We start from the raw sequence: 18,969 nt of genomic DNA, 5'->3' as shown, positions 1-18,969 counted from the left end.
GCAAAACCAGAGCTGTGGCACGACTAGTCGCTGCAGCAGAGCAGTATTGCCTTTGCGGAGTGGGGAGGGCTGGGGCAGGGGACACCGAGTCCTGCGATGAGCTGCAAAATCAGCTGTTAGAGCTGCGGCACCCAGGGGAAGGGGGGTGGGAGGGCTGGGGAGCATGGGGCAGAGCAACCACAGCAGCGAGGGGCTGCATCCCAGTGTGGCTGCAGCCCATCAGGCATGGTGAGAAGGAAGAAGCAGGTGATACAGACATTACCTGGTGAAGTCATGCTCACAAAATGTGTCTGCTGCTCTCTAAAAGGATCTGTAGCACTTCACACCTAAATCAATGCATGAAATCTATATCATTTCCATATTACTGTTCCCGTAAGCAAGCATCGACTCCTTGTCCCACAGGTACCATGAGCTTCTCTCTCTATTTCCACCCTATTTAAGCCTACAGCAATTCCAGACCCTCAGGTATCCAAAAGAAACAGCACAAACAAGCTTCCGTCTTAATAATTTACATCAGAAACTGTAACGACATTCTCAGCTTTAAACTAAAATGGCACCTTCTCACCAATTTTATGTATTTTTTAGAAGAAGAATGAACTACCATCTACCCTTGGCTCACTCAGACAGTTTGCACACGCAGCACTGACAGCACTGAAAGCCTCAGCCTTTGCTTGAGGTCAGTAGGACATTTCTATAGGAAACAGCCCTGGGAAATGTGCTTTCCACTATATTTAGCCTCACCACAGTGCAATCATCTGCCACAGACCTGTTCCACGCACACTTCCCTGCTCCCAGGAGAGGCCAGGTAAACTGGGAGCCCAGACCCAGCACTCAGAAAGCAAAAGGGCTCCTACAGGAAGCCTGGGGGCACACGTGCACCCTACCAGCACCCAGCAGGTCAGCTGGCTTTGGGGAAGGATGGTTTGCAGGAGCACAAAGCCAGAGAGGAATGGCCAGGGACCAGCCACCACAGACGTGCAGCAAGCCAGGAAACCTTTAAGGCACAGAGGAGGAGGGAAAGGTTCGATGGGCACAAGTGACAGCCAAGCAGCCAGTGCTGGGGACATTGCACTCCATGCTGGCAGTGGGCAGCTCAGCGCTTCCATGGCTGACACTTGCTGAATTATGTAACAATTGAAAAAAACAGCTTTAAAATATTTTATTTAAGAGTAAAACCTGATGGATCTGCCACTGTACGGCACTGTGTTAAGCTAAGACTCTTGTTTGAACCAAGCGTATATAACAAGGAGGTACAGAGCATCACATACACACAGTGTGAAATAGGATGTGACTAGCCTGGGGGATGGGACATCTACCGCAAATGAAATTTGGCCTTAATTTAGATAGAAACTGAATAATGAACTGAAATTTTCACAACTTTACAACAGAAATGCCCACCAGTCCCTGTTGCGATGGGGCTGTTTATTGCATTTATTCCCCTTGTTGGTTTACAGTGAACATGTGCTTTACAGAAAGTGTTTTACTGCTTGCACTGTCTCACTCACATTTTCTCTTGCACACACACAGTCACTTATAGAAAGAAAAAAAAAAAAAATATATACATATATATATATAAACCTCCCAGCCTTATCAAATGCTGCTTGGAGCAGTGTAGCCTTGCTGAATCCTGCAGCCCTTTCCTCTGCCACTGTTTGCATCCAGCTTGCCTTTAGTGAGTTGAAAACAAAGCGTGATGCAGGATACCAACAATTAAGTAGTTCAAGGGTGACGGGTTTTGTAACATAGAGGCGGGGTACTTACCCCCATGTAATCATCCTGTATGCAGATACAAACACACAGGGCCCCTCGCAAGGAACCACCGCCAGCCTCAAGCAGCTGCGGTGCCTCTCGCTGTGAGGCTGAGCCACTCCTCGACCGTGCCTGGTTGAATTTGGTCTGGTTTTTATTCCTGAGCCTGTAGCCCACTGTTTCTGGAAAAAAGCCTCTTTACCTCTTAGGAAACATTTCCTTCCTCCCAAGCTGTGCAGAAGAAATCGGAAGTATAGGCACAAAAGATTTACCCGGAGCAACCCAAAGGTGGCTGTACAATGTTTGGAGTTGTGTTTTTTTAAACATGTATTTTGTAGTCCATATGCAATCACTATTAGTCTTGATCTTTGAAAGGGCATGCGGGACAATCACCTTTTTTGGGATAGTCAGGACCATTTGTGCAGGTTGAAGGATGACTGACTGTGGCACTAACCGACCAGATGCATCCCCCTGCAGACCAAGCACACACAAACAAGGCTGGGCCCCAGCTGGGGTCCCTCCCAAAGCTCACCCAATCCCATGTGGTGGGAGCATGGACCCTGTCTATCACCCTTTGGCTGGAGTACAGACAGTTTCTCCTGAAACAAAAGGGCTGTAAGACTTCAAGTCTCTTCAAAAGTGTTTCCTCCTGCCTGCCAGTTCAGGCAGGACGGCATCATCATGCTTGTGAAAACCTGTGTGTAAAAGGCACATACTCTGCGTTCCTTGGTAGCTGCATGCTAACCCTGCACAGCTGACGAGTCCTGTAGATACAAACCTCTCCTCCAGGAGCCCAGCAGCAGCATGAAAACACACACGGGCAGGTAAAGAAAAACAGAGAAACCGGCATTCAAAAATAATGGGGTTTTTTTTAATTGTATGCATGAGTGGTTTGTTTCAAGTACAGAGAATATCTAAAAGGAAAGAATTATGTTCTCCACTGGGTGTTCTCAGTTAGTGCATTGCTTAAACTTTTGATCGTTTGTGCAAACTACAACTTTTGTGCATCCAGGCAGTGGTGGCCCGTTCTGCTGAGTTACAGGGCAGAGAGCCTGGTGTGATGGGAAATCAGTTATTGGGGATCCTCAGGGTGCCACTTCTGGAATATCTTTAGGAACTGTATGAATGACAGACACATAGCCCACCCAAGGCAAAAACACTTTAATGTAAACTATTTTCCTAAGGCTGTAAAAGGGGACTTGCCCAGTTCTGCAAAAATGCCAACCAGAACAAAGCAAAGCAGAATCCAAAGTAATGTAAAAATAGGAACTAATTATTAATTAGGAACTAATCTTAAAGTGAATAATATTTTGTACTTGAGAATACAAAGAGAAAAAAAGACATTACACTATTTAGTAGTTGATATTTTTTTATCCTCTCTTAGCAAAAAAAAAAAAAAAAGACCCAACACCCTAAATTCAAAATATTCTAAAACTTAAAACTTCAAAATTTTGAGCTAGAATTTCTGTGAAATACACATTTCTGCAAATGTTACAAGAAAACTCATGGAGTTGTATTAACTATCATAAATCGTTCTGTTCTAGAGCACGGACTAGAGGAGACACTAGAAGACATGGTTATGTCACACTTGGGGAAATCTCTTCATGATGGCTGCAGGTGGAAATCATGGCCTTCATTTCTCCCTAAGAAAAAGAATCAAAAAGATATGAAAGGACGAAAACTCCAAGAAAATGGACAGATCGGAAGATTCCGACCTACACGAGAAAGGGTGCTGGGGAGGGAAGGTAGCCACTGCTGGTATAGCACTCAGGGATACGTATTCAAAATCCATTTTCTCATCACAGTGACAGGCCCTATCCCTAATGAGCACCTGAGTGCCAGCGTTTTGATCACACAGAAGCAAAGTTAGAGCATATTTTTGGCAATGCCACCCTGCTGACTAGTTAAGGTCGAAGATGCAAATAAATCTAAGCCCTCCGTCCCCACGGCCATGGAGGGTTCTGCTCAGCCACAGCCAAGGCTCCCTCCACCCCCACGAGTACCTGGGGGGTGTTTGGCTTTTGCATGGTTGACGACTGGGTGCTGCAGGGGCGTTACGATGCCTTGGTCGGGTTTCTGGAAGGCTGAAATGAGGTTGTGTACTTTCCGAAAGAGCCTCCGGTGGACTCCAGGCGCTGTCTGCAAAGCCAAAGGGTGAGAGGTGAGAGGGGATGCTAGGTGCCCAAGGCATGTGGTCCTGGGCTTGGGGCACTGGCACTCAGAATTGCACACACAGCCCCAGGGAAGGGGCCAGCCCTTCACTTGGACCCCCTTATGTGCCAATTTAAAATGAGTCAATGGGCTGTACTGCTCTCCTCTTTTCCCCAGGGCACTGTGGCCTCCCTGCGATGAAATCCTCCTAAGAGCAGTTTCCAGCAGTGTGCTGATACAAAGCTGGAAGAGGGATGATTTTTTAATCACTACGAGAGAAACCCAGAGCCTGCCATGCTTATTAGGCAAATTCCCAAGCGATCTTTTGCTGTTTCTTACCCAGTGATTTACCTATAAATCCAGCCTGGGGTTTATAGGTAAGATACTTCCAGCCTGGAAATACCAGTAAGACAATCTAGAGAGCTATGTGACACTTACCAGGGAGGGGGGAGTCTTTACACCACTAAATTTAGCATGGACACAGCCTTTGAGCATTCATTTCTGGCTTATGTGTTCATTGAGTATTCCTGTCTCTCTCTTGTACAAAGGCAGCAGCAAAATGTCACCTATTTATTAAAAGTGGGAGTTTCTCTATCTTTCTATGTTAGCACCTTTTCAAACACTGTGAAATGAAACTGTGTCTGCTTTTAATCAAAAATCCAATGTTTCTATTAAATCCTTCAGGGCATTCTTGTAATAACTCCTCCCCATCAAAGTCATGGGAGGACAAATATAGGTCCTGCTGGCATAATCCCACCCAAGGGATGCTGCTCTCACATAGCAGTCCCAGAGGGCTAAATTCTGCCTCACCAGCACCAGCTGGAAGCTTCACAGTGTTTGGGATTTTACCATCACTTTTTTAATTTCCCTGCCTCTTCCTTGAAAGATGGATATGACCTGAGCTTGCTCAGCGACTAACCAACTACAGGGAAGGAAGCAGAAAGAGGAAAGATGCATCTGGAGCCTGCTTTGGCCTTGGAGGCACATTTTGTGGAGATAAGTTGGATTTAGGCTGCTGTTTCTAACAGCTGAGGCCAGCGTGGTCTTATTAACATTTACTTAAAGGTTTCTGTTTGTTTAAAGGAAGGGTTGGTATCATGGGGCTGTAGCTAGCACCTTTCCCTGCAGAGGATGTATTGAGAGTCCTGAGCCTTAAAGCCACCTACATGTGAAACACAGATAAGATTTGCCTAAAATACATCGAGGAAAAGCCCAAGACCCATATGTAGGAAGCCAGTGGAGGTCATGAGGGAGGAATTGTGGCAGGCCTATATAACACCAGAAAAACCTCACTGCAGATGCTGACATTACCTGGGGCCAAAGCAGGCTTCAGCCTCACCCAGGGAATTATCTGCCACAGGTGAATGTCCCTGGGGGTCCTGACATCCTTACTGAGACACCAGTGCTCGCCCTGGCACACCAGGTGTGCTACCACCCCCACCCTGTCCCACAACACCCCCTTTGCAGTGCAAACCTACAGGGTGCTCCCCGTGCCTTACAGGAATGAAAGTAAATTCTTCCTGGGTACCATTCCCAAGGGTGACACAGATAATTATTTACTCTGCAGTAATGTGAGTCACTTTTACTCCCCAATCTGCTGCTGAGTAACCCCAGGAATCAGTCTTGTCTTCCAGAGCACAGCAACCACTTCTGTTATAATATTGGCCAAGGAATTATGCCTGTCTAGAAATTACTTAACATTTGTAATCAGGGTTCAGTAATGTGTAAACAGAAAGCTAATTATGAATTAATTTACAGACTACATACAAAGAACAAGACCTTCATAAAAGAAATACAGATCCCATCAACCCAAATAGTTGTCTGTATTGCAAATGGTGTTAGTCTACACTTGAATTACCAGTATCTTATCAGATAGGTAAAAATATTTTTTGTATCAAGTTTTGGTTACCCTATATGTTTTGCAACAATGATGAATCAATCTGAAGAGAAATTAACTTTAAAACATCATAGATTTGAAAATAATTTCCTTAATAGTCTGACATTAATCGTACACAGGATAGAAGGGAACTGATTGTACTTGTCAAATTATAAAAACACAATATTTTTGCCATTTAAAATGATGCAAAATAATGCACTATTGCATTATGCAACAGTTGAAATGTAACAGGGAATTAATTTATGAGTTCAAGACTGTCAGAAGTGGCACCAAGACATCTTAGTGATGGGCACACTCAAGATCGATTACCTTCAATGAAAAACCAGACTATACAGAAACATGAATAATTTGAATATATTTCATTAAATCAATATGAACATCAAACAGGGTGTAGAAATTTTCAGAAGAGAAAGGAGAAGTACACACCTCAGCACTCCAGGACCCAGTTTCTGTCTTGGACACTCTGTAGGTATAAACATAACCCTGATGTCTGTGAAAAAAAAAAAAAAAAAATCAACAGGTATTTATTACTCATTTCTACTGTCAGGTTTCACAAGAGGTACACTCTGTATGTGGGAGGCAGTTCATTTGCTAATCTTTCCTTAAAAATAAATTCACCCATAAAGGCTCTAGGTAGATTAAGAAAAAAACAAACAAACAAACAAACAAAAAGAGACACAGTTTGGAAGCAGTGTTCAACCTACTGGGTTCTTTTTGAATGAGAGGAATTACTCTGACTCGGATTTAGTTTAGCAATACTCGGTTATTCTAGGTTAAGTGACAGTGCTTTAATTCCTGCCTTGGTGTTTTTTGAATTTTTTTTTCAGTGACCTCCTTTGACTGACACAAACCAGACATACTTTCCCTGGAAAAAGAGAAGGTATATTATTGGCAGATAGCATTACTGTATTGTGATTGGTTTAAATGCAGATGTTCCCAGAAGCAATAGCATGCATATAATTTATTTGAAAAGCTAGACCCACAAAAGCAAGGTAAATTACTCTTTGCCTTGCCCATATATTCCTAATTTTCAATTACTTGTAAAAGACACTTATAAGAGTGGAATCTTCCTTCTTTTTAAATCGGAGTCTTTTGAGAATGAGTCATATACTGATAATACAAGACATACTCGTGTCCAGAGTCTTGCTTCTCTTATGAACCCAACACAGTGAATGATTTACATGGTAGATTATTAAACCGACATCCAGAAATTTAACTCAGAAGCAGAGACAAGTGATAATAGTTCCATGGGCACAACATTAGTTTAGATGGTGTCAGATAAGAAACACTGTCTTTCATACTACATGGATTTACATGAATACACAGCAGGATTTTAGGGATCATTCCCTATTTCTGTATCAATTCTTATTCTCAAGAAAGCAGAAAAATATTATATTTCTTTCCAATTATACATGGTGTTATAGTAGTTATGACAAAATAGCAGAAACCATCAATGACACAGAAAGCGTATGATTGCAATTACTTACGCTCCGTGTCATGGCTCCTGGATAAATTCTTGTTAAAAAGTCATTACAGAAACCTTTGCAGAATGGTGTCTGATACAATTTACCCAAGCAGGAAGTTGTTAACAGTTGTCACACTGCTACAATCCCACAAAGTGGGAGCAAAAATGGCTGTCATGATTTGTGAGCTTTCTCCCCACCACTTGACTCCCACCATGATTAAATACAGAGGTGGAAGACGCAGAGCCGTTCCCTCATGTCAGGGCTGCTGCAGGGACAAACCCCCTGCGCAGCAACTGAGACACTGCTCTCCTCCTCGTCTATGGGAATATGCCTGACACGGCCCCACGATCCCACCACAGCTTCATCCACCTCCTAGTGTTAACCAAGGGAGCGTGTTCCCCAGAGACATGACTTCCCACCTGGCACCAGGTGGACATGAAAAGTGGCCAGCTGTGCTCACTTCATGGAAACCTAAGGAAGAAAACAGCCCCTGCTACTCCACTTCTTCCCCCCAGCAAGCTCAACTGCTGCAGTCCGTCAGGGATTTGGAGAGGAGCAGAAAGGGGCCTTGGGAAGAGGTGTGAGCAACCTGCTGTGGCTGCAGGAGGAGGGAAGGATGTGGAAGGAGAACACTGTTCTCCTGTCCATGACATGGCACCAGGGTCACTGGTGTTTGAGGCCACAGCTCAAGCCCAGATGCTTAAAAGCCCATCCCTCTAAGCCATTCCAGTGTTGCCCATTAGAGTCTTTACACAATCTTATACCATCACATCCTTTCTTAAAACCTCTGAGAGCTGTGCCTGTATTGTCAGCTTTTCATGAGTAGCTGATGTTCACATTAATCTTTTCTTTTTAGAAATCATGAGGGGCTTTCCTGCATCTACACGTAGCATGCCAGCCAGTGTTTCAGTACAGTTATTGTAACTAGGATTGTATAGGCCACAGTGTACTGGTGAACACCAGAGAGGTCCTGGCATTCTGTCCTCTCTCTTTGAAGTGAGTATTTGACCATCTCCACAACGATTTTTTTTTTTCAAGCCTAAAAACCATACTCAGTATGTAGAAATCTAAAACACACTCTCTTGTCTCCTGTCTTTAATACACTGTGGATATTACCCATGGTTGTTCTTGGTTATCCCAAAGCTTTCTGATTGCTTCAGTCCCTTTTAAAATCTGATTTTTCCACAAATGGCTCAGCTGCCTGGAAAGCTACAATCTCTTGCTTCTTTTATCATTTTCTCTACCTAAGAGATTGCATGACTCAAAGTGGTTTATGGGCTGGGATGTGGCCCTGACTTTCAAATGTCCAGTGGCTTTCAGCACTCTGCAAGAAGGGTTTACTAAGCTGGACAAATTAAAAAATAAAGGTCAGATAAAGTAATATTAAGGACCAAAGCAGGGTGAGGTATAAGATAGACACGTATCCTGTATTTTTCAAAAAATTCCACTGTAAAATATTTCAACCAAGCCCTGAGAAAGAGCAAAGGATAGCTCATATTAAAAACCCATGAGCTAAAGGAACAAAAATTTAGGAACATGGATGCTCTGAGTACAGCATGGAGAATAAGACTACTATGACATTGCTATCACAGCCTTGTAAGGGACAAGTGAGAGCTCTCCACTCACCTGGCAAATATATTTTTTTTCCCAGAGGAAGAAAGACTGAAAGACCTGAAGGGGATCACTGTGCTTAAGCTGAAAATCACAACATTATCATTTGTTGCTGGCTCTGAAGCCATCAATAAACACAGCCACCGACTAGGTGGGAGATGGCCCAGGACCACCACACCTGCAACAGAAATGCACAAAGGAAGGAGGAATTTTGTTAAGAAGGTGAAGAGCTTGATCTGCCCATCTAACTACTTTCCATGGGGATCTGTTTTCACAAAATGAATTACAGCTCTTCTGATAAGTACTCTCCCAATGAATATGATCTTATCAAAACCTTCCTTTAAGCAGCAGGAATTTACTTCATTACCACTTCAAAGTGCTTTTTACCTTCCATGTGTAAGTGACATGATTTTGATGAGCCAAGTTCTCTTTACTGATGCATGGGCACAACATCCTGTGAGAAAGGTTTTTAATTTAAACTACTGAACATTAACTAGGATCAGTGTTGACTGAAGGAAGATCAAGGTGTTTTTATTAAAACAAAAATTAAATACAAAAACTAAGATTGAGACTGTACAGGACATTACTTTCCAAAGAGCAAAACATGTAACACCAGGCAAAAGCATGTGGAAAAGTGTATTTACTGCAGCTTAGGTCTCAAGAGATAAGAAATTCCCCAGGCACCATGAGGGAACAACTCAGTTTTCTGCATTTGACTCAATTAATGATAGAAAAAAGCTCCTGGTGTGACACAGTGTTCCTATATGTGACGTAGCCACATAGCTAAAGCCAAGACCCAACTACCATGTGGCCTGGTCATGGTGCTAGTGACTTGGGGCCTCTCACATGGCTTATGCTTTGAAGCCACTATGCAATATGCAGGCCAGGTCCACCTCTCAGTGACCTAAACTCCTCCCTCTGCTGGAGTGGGCAACGGGAGATGGGCACATGTCACTGAGAAAAGGATTTCAGAGAGTACTATTACAACGACACTGGTGTACCAACATACCTTAGAGGAAGACCAGCTATTGATACCCAGGCAAAGACCCAACAAAGGGATCCCCGTCCCTTCACCTGGCCCAAGGATGGCCACAAACCTCTCATAATTGCAAAGCTCCTCTTTCATGCCAGTGAAGCTCAAGGGACAGGAGCAATTGTGAATTAACAGCTTGATGAACGAGGCCCTATAAATTTTTGATCAAAGGCAAAAAATGCCAAAATGCTGAAGCAGAAAACAGCCATTGCTGTAAGGACAATATTGGATAGCACTTACAAAAGAGTGGTTTGGTCACCACTGATGATATTTTTATGTCATCTCACTTATTTTTTGATCTTTGTAACAAAGGATGTGTTATACCAGCTGGGAACTGCCCTAGCACTGTCTCTATGGCAATACCATTGCTGGGAAAAGTTTGTCAAAGGAAAATCTAGAAAAAGTTGCTATTACAGGAAACAGTCCACTTTGTATTATAGGCTTTTTTCTTTACAGCTAGATAATTCCTCCCAAAGAGCTACAAAGGCATCATTCACAGATGACATACTGAGACAGCATCTGTCTACCTGTCCCCTCCACTCTTCCTTTTCAACTGTGATCAGACTTGTTAAAGCCACATTTACTTTAACAGGTGAATAATTACAATCTTCTACACCATTGAAATAGCCAGAGGATATTAACCGCATGCTACAGATTAAAATTAACCATGACATTTCAGCTGCATGGTATATTTTAAAATCATTTCCAAATGTTTTGTATCTCAGTTGGGAAATTTTATTAAACTAATTTGTATTCATATCTGAGTCCAAAATGGAGCAAATATAAAGGGAGAAAGACAGAGAGACGGAGGACAGCCATGTCAGCAATAAATGACATCAATTTCTTTCTCTTTACACAGCTTTCTCTTCTGATGTCTTTGCCCTATATCAGTCGGCTCTTCTTACCTGGTATATTTGCATCCTGACCTTACCTTGGAATTTCACTTGTCTAAGAACCAGGCGGTGGTGTGGCCTACAGACAGCAGTCCTGAGCATTATATACAGCCCATACTCAGTTTCTTATAACTTTGCCACATTTCAGCCTTTCAGACTGAAATTCTGTTTCTTAAGTGTTTGCCTTAACCTTATTTAGAGATGGAGAACGCAGAAGTAGCAGAAAAGGGGACATGTTAAGCAAAACAGTGTTTTAACCAAGTAAAAAAAAAAAAACCACCTTCCAATTGTTGGGTTTTTTGCTCAGTTTTTAGAGTAAGATATAAAATTTTTTTGAAGGAAGTTATATCTCTTGCAGTCGCCTGGAGAAAATGGTAGTGGCTGTCTCGGCTGCAAGAGAGGTGCTTTCTAAAGGTTGTTAGCAGTTGTAGCTGCATCATGCCTGGGCTGGCTGTACCATGGGCACTCAGCTAACCAGTGTCCATGCTCTCAAGCCACAAGCGATGTATGGATGTTGCCTGGCCTGGATTAGTGGGGAGGAAAACAGAAGGTAATTTAGATTGGGCATCTTGGAAAGGAAGATTGGGACTGGGTGGGGTGGATGTGGAAGGAAAGAAAAGGGGACCTATGTCTATGTAAGCTGGGCAAGGAAACAGCAATGAAAATTGAACCTCTGGGAGAGAGTAAGCGTCAATGAGTAAGGAAGGAGATATACGGAGGCCAAGCATGAGGGGGCTTGAACTGGGAGCAGCACAAAATTCTGGAGAGGTGAAAAAGCCAGGAATAGAACATGGGTGGTTTGGAAGAAGAAGATGTATGAAACAAGGAAACAGCCCTCAGCGATGTAAGCAAAGTCAGCAGGCTGTACAGAGTAACACTGGGTAATCTGAAAATTCATTCCCACAACTGGGGGACTCACTCTGGGAACCCAAAGCTTTAGGGTACTGCAGACCTGAGCCTCCTGTGTCACAGTTCCTCTCGTGTGAAACAGAGTTAATAAACTCTTCATCTCACAACCTGAGATAATGCTTAGAAATCACTTAATACTATGGGGGTGAGTACTAATGATGCTATAGAGGTGAGTGCTACAACTGCTATGGGGCTGAGTGCTACTAATGCTGTAGAGGTGAGTGCTACAGGAGAGCTCATGGGAGACTCAGAATGTTCAGAGTGGGGGGGTGAATGGCACACAGCAGATAACATAATGAGCATGAGGGGTCAGGTTGCAGCCCCTGCTGCATTCTCCAGATGCAGGTTGCAGAGCAGCTCCTGAATGCCTGGCCAGACGGACCAGCCTCAGGCAGCATCCCAGTGGGCAACCCTGGACTGGGAATGTGAGCAATGGCATGGGCACCACAGTGGCTGCAGAGGTGGGCGATGGTTACCACAGAGCCAAAACTTGTGTGGTCAGGGGAATCACAGCGGTGCCTGGGAGCCTGCACGGCCCACGTGTGTGCTCATCGGGGTCTCCCCACCCCCTGAGCTGCATGGCTTCCCCCATGAGACAGAAGTGACAGCTGCCAAAATAATGAAACTGTCAATCCAGCCATCCACTTAAACTTTTTTTCCCTTTTTAATTGTTATATTTCTACTTGGTTTATTAATCATGGAAAGGCCAAAAAGTCTTGTTATTTAATGTAGGAGAAAATCCTGTTTAAGCTTACAGCTCCTCACTCTGTCCTGGAATTTGCATTTTCTGGTTGACAAGCAGCCTGGTTCCTGCCTTATTTATGTCTCAGACATACAATCAAGGTACAGCAACTTAGCAATTACCACCCATCAGCTAACTCAGGCTGAAGAAATAGCATTCACATTGAGATGATGTGCAAGATGCAAGCTCTGTGTCAACAAGAGTGAATGAAGTAGTTTAAATCAGTGTTTACAACATCTGAAAAGCCCAACAGAGTTACTATAGCTTAACTCACAGCAGCATTCTATACACACTCACCTGAGTTTACACTACTATCAGTCATTCCCCTACCAACACGTCTTGTGGCAAAAATTTACTTGTGATACATAATCAGTAACTAGTATTAGATTGCCATAAAGCTGTGTCGTTATAAAGCAAATGCATTATCTTGATTTACTTCTCTGCAATTAACAGAAGCTTGAAAGAGCAAGTCAAATCTTTTGAAATGTCTCTGAATTTATGCACAGATTTCTGTGGAAGATTGTCAGCATCTTCACCACTTGAACACTCCTAACCATCAGTAGAAATGTCGTTGATTTACCCGAAGGACTAGTGTGTAGTCTTTCTGAGCGGAGTTTATGTTGGTCTGGTACATGGTGATGTCAGCCAAAAGCAATGCCTCAGAGAGGAATTTCTTGAGATTTGAAATAAAATGAGAATTTTTTCAAATCTGAGATGCTAAATAGAAATAAATTATTTTATGGTGGGCCAGTAACTAAGCTTCGTGAATTATTATGTCTTCCAGAATAGTACCTCACAAAGACAAAAATCATGAAATAAGGTTATCTGGTGAAATTTCATTGATGTTTTTAGGGAAAGCTCACAAGACCTGTGATAGATAAAGCACTTTCAATAGGCCTATAAATGTTACTGTTTCATATTTTTATGAAACATTTCTCAGTTTGGGAATAATTCAGTGGCTCATTTTCAGATTTCCTGTTTATCTCGGAGAAAGGTAGGCATGCTCTGACCATAAAAAACCCTGAACCTGAAATCACTGCTCAACTAAATCCTCAAAACTCAAGCCTACAAAAGCAGGGTAGCACTAATCTAGGTTCTGTTACCTAACAATTGAACCCATTCTATCATTTACAGATTCATTAGTGCAGCGGTTACCCAGCATTCAGGCTGTCTGCCTTTCTAAAATCTTTCCAAGAAAAGCTGCTGGAATATCTGAAGACCATCAGCCAAGTTATTCTCAGCAAAGACAAAGCTCACTCTGATTATCAGGGAGCTGAAATACCTCAGCAGAGTTTACTGTTGTGCTGTAGAAGACTTTTTTCAAGCTGAAAATAGTGCATGATATTTACAACGGCAACCTTGAATTGAGGGGCTCCTCCTCAGAGGGAAGCTTTTGTTCCAAATTACATTTTAAGATGATGATTATTATGTGCAGTGTTATAATAAATGCAATTATTCTGCCATTTCTATCAAAAATATTACATGGGAAACAAAAGAAATGCTAAGCTGAAGCTGGCTCGTGATCTTGTATTACACTTCCACGCTGTACAGCTGATACATCTGCCGCATCAGAAAGTTTCGGCACGTTGCCTGAACTTGTGCACTGTGGTTATGGTGACAGAAAAAAATAGCACACGTAAAATCTGATAGAACTGCAGCCTATCCCTGTTGCTTTAAGAGCTCTAAACAGCTTCCTATTCCAGCTTTTGATTATTCTCCACAAATTGAATGCAGCACAGTACATGAATGGCTGGTTTCAAACAAATAATCTGAACATACAGTTTGACAAGTATGTCATATTTACCTTACTTAAAGGTCTGAAACAACTACTGACATTCCAAGTATTTTCATGTATATGAATTTTGAGACCCAAACTACAAATTCTTTATCTTTGCCAATTCAGGCATGAGCTGCTTGTTTCTGCATGTGTGCTCATGTATCTGTAGAGGGAACCGGTGTTTTTGGCACTCTCGGGCATTTATTTATGCATTTTTCAGGCACAGTTTAAGAGGCTGCTTCTCAAACTAACCACCATTATCGTGTCCTGTGTCCCCCATCGAATTTATCAGGAGCGATGTGCACAGAGGATTTCTGAGGGTGCTAAAAATATCAAATGGGGTATTAAGCAAAGAGAAAAACAGACCATAAAGCTCCCTCCAACAATCAGGTTTTGATGCTACTCAAGATGAACTACGTGATAAACAACATCCTTAAAGTATATATTTTCAATTTAATAATTGTATTCATGCAATGAAGATCTCGGGAGCATCTGATATTAAAAAACTTTGCCAAAATCTGCAGGCAGCACCTCTATTTGTAAGAGCCCCAGGGGACACTGTTGCAAATCAAAACCTTTCTACTCTTCCATGCATAGTTTAATTGTGGTCTTAAAATATTTACGAAAGTAGTTCTTTGTGATTTGCCACAGCCACACCAAAAAACATTCTCTCTTTGAAGGCTTGCAGGCACGTCATATGCAAAACATGACTTCGGACAGTGGAAAGCAGCATTCAAGGAAGGTAAAGCAATTCTTCAGGAGAAAAAATGAAGACAGAAAGAGTTTTCTGGCCAAATGCTCCAACAACAGGGTCCTGCCTGCTGCAGTTACCCATTTCTGTAGGTCAGGTTTTATGCTACTACCTGTCTCTTTTATGCTTGACCTGGAAAATCAGTGTCAGTCACGAGGGATTCATGAAGTCTTTGACTCTTCTCCTTTTTAAAGGTCAGGGCTCCACTTTTTAAATGGAAAAGCAAAAGACGAATGAGCCTGACCATGAACACTGCTGCCCTTATTATGTGCCTTAGGAGGCTCAGACTGCCAAAATCTCCCAGGGCTTTTTGGGGGTGCCCAGAGGGACCTGGGTGGTGGTGGTGGCATTACAAAGTTATGCAGTTTCTTGGAAGAAGGAGGCAATGCTTGAGCCTAAGCAGTGCAGTGACAATCACAGGACTTGGCAATTACTGGAGCCAGAGCTGCAAGTGCAGAGCAGCCACATATGTGAGGTCAAGCTGATGACAATATTAACATCCCAATGTTTGTTTAATGACTTTTTTGATAAATGTTTCTTTTCTCTTCATCAGCACTATGCCTTTTAATTTTGACAACTCCATTTTGCCCCATGGTAAAAAAAAAAAAAAAAAAAAGAACCATAAGGCTTGGGTCTGGAGGGCTGGGGGGTTTTACGATTGTTTTGTTTTACTTCTCCAGGAAAGTGCAGGGAGAGGGGAAAGAAGACAGACTGAACATGTTTTGAGTCTGGAAAACTGGACAATTTTTCTATTTTTTTCTTTTCTAAGAGCAATAGAAACCTCACTGGCAGTACGAAAGTTTCACTTCTGTTAGAAGTTGTCATTGGAAAGATGTAAAATTTTTTGCTTAGCTCTGATATTTATTGCATATATTAGTGGTAATTTATGTCCTATATTGCATAAATAATATATCTAATGGCTGACCAGCTTTGTTTCTCATGTTTCAAAGGTCACTTCAGTACTTCCAGTACTACATGTTTTACCTAATCTTGATATACCTAGGTAGTCCTAGAGTGATCTTCAGCACTTCTGAGCCAAAATGTAAATTTCTGAATAACTTTGTTATTCCTAATAATTGTCATTATTTATTTAGAAGGAAGTAAAAAAAGGCAGAAAAGTACTTACTCTTTCTTTTATATTCTTTTTCTTAAACAGTGAATAGAGCAACTGCATGTTTCCCTCAGTTTTTACCAAAGCTCTCATGCACATACATACTTGCCACCTGTTTTCATCTCATGCACAATGTTCAGACTGGAATTTGGGAGAACTGGGTCTATTGGTTTATTTTGCCAAAGCCAGGTTTAGGTTCCTCCATCGAATACATGTCTGAATCTCTCATGACTTCCCTACTTCCTCCTCCAATTTCTCCACTAAAGTGCTCTGCTTTGGTAAAATTTTGCCTTTCAAAGCGCTCCTCTAGTTTATGGTCCACATTTCTTTAAATTGTCATTGCTATCTTCAGTGCGAGACCATTTCCTGGTATCTTTATGATAACTGTCTCTAAAGTTATTGTGTGATATGTTGTTTACTGTATCTGCTATTTCTTACATAGTGCTCTGAATTGAAATATTAAGAAGTATTGGAACCAAGGTTTAGCTCTAGAATTTTTCAGCCATCTTTCTGTCTATATCAGATCATATGGATCATAATATTTTTCATTGAATTTTTTACCTGGATTTATAAAAGATGTTATTGAAATTTTCCCTTATGAAAAAATTATTGCTGCTTTATATTCTATCAGAATCCTGAATAACATTCATGAGTAATATTTTTTGCTTTTATTCCTTTGCTTATTATATATGTTTGAATACAGCATAACATGAAGACATGAGTGGCCCATAATTTCTAGAAACAATTAGGTAGGGTTCTGTTTCTTACTGAAGTCTCTTTTCTTTTCCTCCAAAAATTGCAGACCTTCATAGTTAACAATCCTTTCTGTTCTTCCTATTATCATTTTATCTATTTTATTTCATTCATGAAATTTCTTCTAGAGGACATAAATTATCGCTAATATACCAAAAAAATCCCAACTGATTGTGTGCAGATGAAAGACCTTGTTACATACCTACAGCCTGGTTTAGACTAATGTGGACTAATTTTAGGATTCTCTGTTTCATTCAGCATTGTAACATTCTGCCTGACCCTTTCTCTAATGCCTTAGTGTTGCCTGTATTGAATGCCTTCTGAGTGTTAAGGAGATATATCACCATTTCCTCCAGTGGTTATTTAAGAGATCCTGTATTTATTGCCTATTCTCATCACAGGAATCAAAGCACTCCTTACCTCTTGCTATGTCTATTCCATTTTCATTTAACTCAAGATGCTTCTTATTTCCTATTTTTCAGGTAGCTCTTAAGGTATTTGTTAGGAATAGCACCTATCTTGGTTCACCTTCTGATTTTATAAGAGAAGAAAAAAAATACATCTTCTGCCACAAAGGTCTTCCCTGAAAAGAAGGCTGTATATTTCTGGATTGCCTATAACCTTCTTGCATGCCTCCATTTACTGGTCTGCAACAGGGGAATAATAATACTCACCCAGGGCTTCATTACATATTGTTGGAAATGTATTCAAGACATTTGGGAAAAACCTGACTTAGGACTCTTCTTCCTCTTCTGTTTTTTTGCCAGGTACCTAAGTGCCTTCTGTTAGCTAATTTCTTGCTGGCTCTAAAATGGTTTTCTCTTGTATTTCTTCTTCTACTGAAGTAAGGCACAAGTGTCTGTTTAGCCTTGATAGACACATCTTTCTTCTTTCAATGCAATGGTACTTCGTTGTACAGCGTTTTCTCTCAGGACTTCTGAGACTTCTGCTTTTGCCAAAAATAGGGTAATTAAATTGTCTCATTAAAACGAAGTCCTATGACTATAAAGTTCCCCAGCCCTCTCAGGGAAAACTCTCTACCCTCTTTCTGACAGACCATCCCATCAGATCTTTCCCCTTTCACCCTATTTGATGAAACATTACCAATTAGTTTGCTACCCATCAGTATTTCATGTACTGTACAGGTAGTGTACTCCAAGCCCAACAGCTTGTGGGACGCGCAGCCTGACCAAGAGTGTCCCAAAGCAAAGGCATGTTCTGGATGAATAGCGATCCACACTACCCTTCCCAAAGACAGGGGATGCTGGGGATGTTGCTAAGCACACCCAGGAGCACCTTAGAGAAGCAGAAGACAGCGGGCAGAAAGCAAGAGGATTATCCTGCACAAAGAAGCAGCACACTCCATCTCAAGTCAAGTTGTTTCGTTCCTCCTTCCTATGTGCTCCAGGCCTGCCTTCTCTTTTTGTTTTTTGCCCATAGGAAGCGTGGCCTCTAAGACAAAGCCTGCTCCTCTTCACTCTGCAAAGGACCCCGCACCCCTTATGCATCACTCCGCCTTAAGTAAAAGTGAAGGAGCCAACAGTGTCACACATATCTGCAAAGGGTAATATTAGGATGTATTTTGTCACTGTTGTGTGGGAACATCCCACACTGTGGATGTGAAGGTTGGAAATCAACTATTACCTGACCAGCCCTTCCCAACACCCATCTCCCAGCCTCGCTGCCCTCAGCTGTCCCGACCCAGAGAGGCGATGGCAGGTGCGCGGGGCTGGCCACACTCACAGCACGCAGAGGCAGTAGACTCCAGGGATGCTCTCGCTGTCCCGCAGCAGGTAGCTGCCATCAGTGCCCGCCGCCAGCAGCAGCTTCTCACCAGCCTCACGGGTGATACCCCCGTGGTAGATGGGCAGCGCGTCCATGCTGGGGCCGTCTCCTGTGGCAGGCAGCTCTCCCTGTGCACGGCACTGCCTCCAACTGCTCCTCAGCCCTGTGCTCCCCTCAGCATCTCTGTCTCGGTGGCAGATGTAAACAGGATGTGTTCACACCTCTGAAGCCACTGCACAGAGCGAGACACCACTGAGGAAAGAGTGAGGAACGAGCACATCTTTTTTGTGTTTTTTTCCCTTAGCCCCTTTTTGTTTTCCTATTTCACAGGCTGTAACATC

The 18,969-nt window shown here is 42.4% G+C and overlaps 1 protein-coding gene across 1 annotated transcript; it reads right to left on the bottom strand.

Annotated features, from left to right (window-relative positions):
* Positions 1-2,723: 2,723 nt before the first annotated feature.
* SH2D1A (SH2 domain containing 1A) lies at positions 2,724-18,723 on the bottom strand. Its single transcript, XM_074915368.1, has 4 exons — positions 18,587-18,723; positions 6,224-6,287; positions 3,753-3,888; positions 2,724-3,392 (listed from the first exon to the last, which is right to left on the bottom strand). Exons 1-4 carry the CDS (start codon positions 18,721-18,723, stop codon positions 3,352-3,354), a joined length of 378 nt encoding a protein of 125 aa, XP_074771469.1. The 3' UTR covers positions 2,724-3,351.
* Between the last annotated feature and the right edge of the window lie 246 nt (positions 18,724-18,969).

The sequence above is a fragment of the Athene noctua genome, chromosome 11 (assembly GCF_965140245.1).
Source record: "Athene noctua chromosome 11, bAthNoc1.hap1.1, whole genome shotgun sequence".
In the NCBI taxonomy this organism is placed as follows: domain Eukaryota; kingdom Metazoa; phylum Chordata; class Aves; order Strigiformes; family Strigidae; genus Athene; species Athene noctua.
Note: the sequence above shows the minus strand (reverse complement) of the source record. Positions and strands in the feature narration are given on the sequence as shown.

Coding starts and splice junctions, on each gene's coding strand:
- SH2D1A (XM_074915368.1), bottom strand. CDS start 18,723: ATGGACGCGCTGCCCATCTACCACGGGGGTATCACCCGTGAGGCTGGT. Junction 6,288..18,586: donor GTCTACTGCCTCTGCGTGCT/GTGAGTGTGGCC, acceptor TTTTTTTCACAG/ACATCAGGGTTATGTTTATA. Junction 3,889..6,223: donor CTGGGTCCTGGAGTGCTGAG/GTGTGTACTTCT, acceptor TTGGCTTTGCAG/ACAGCGCCTGGAGTCCACCG.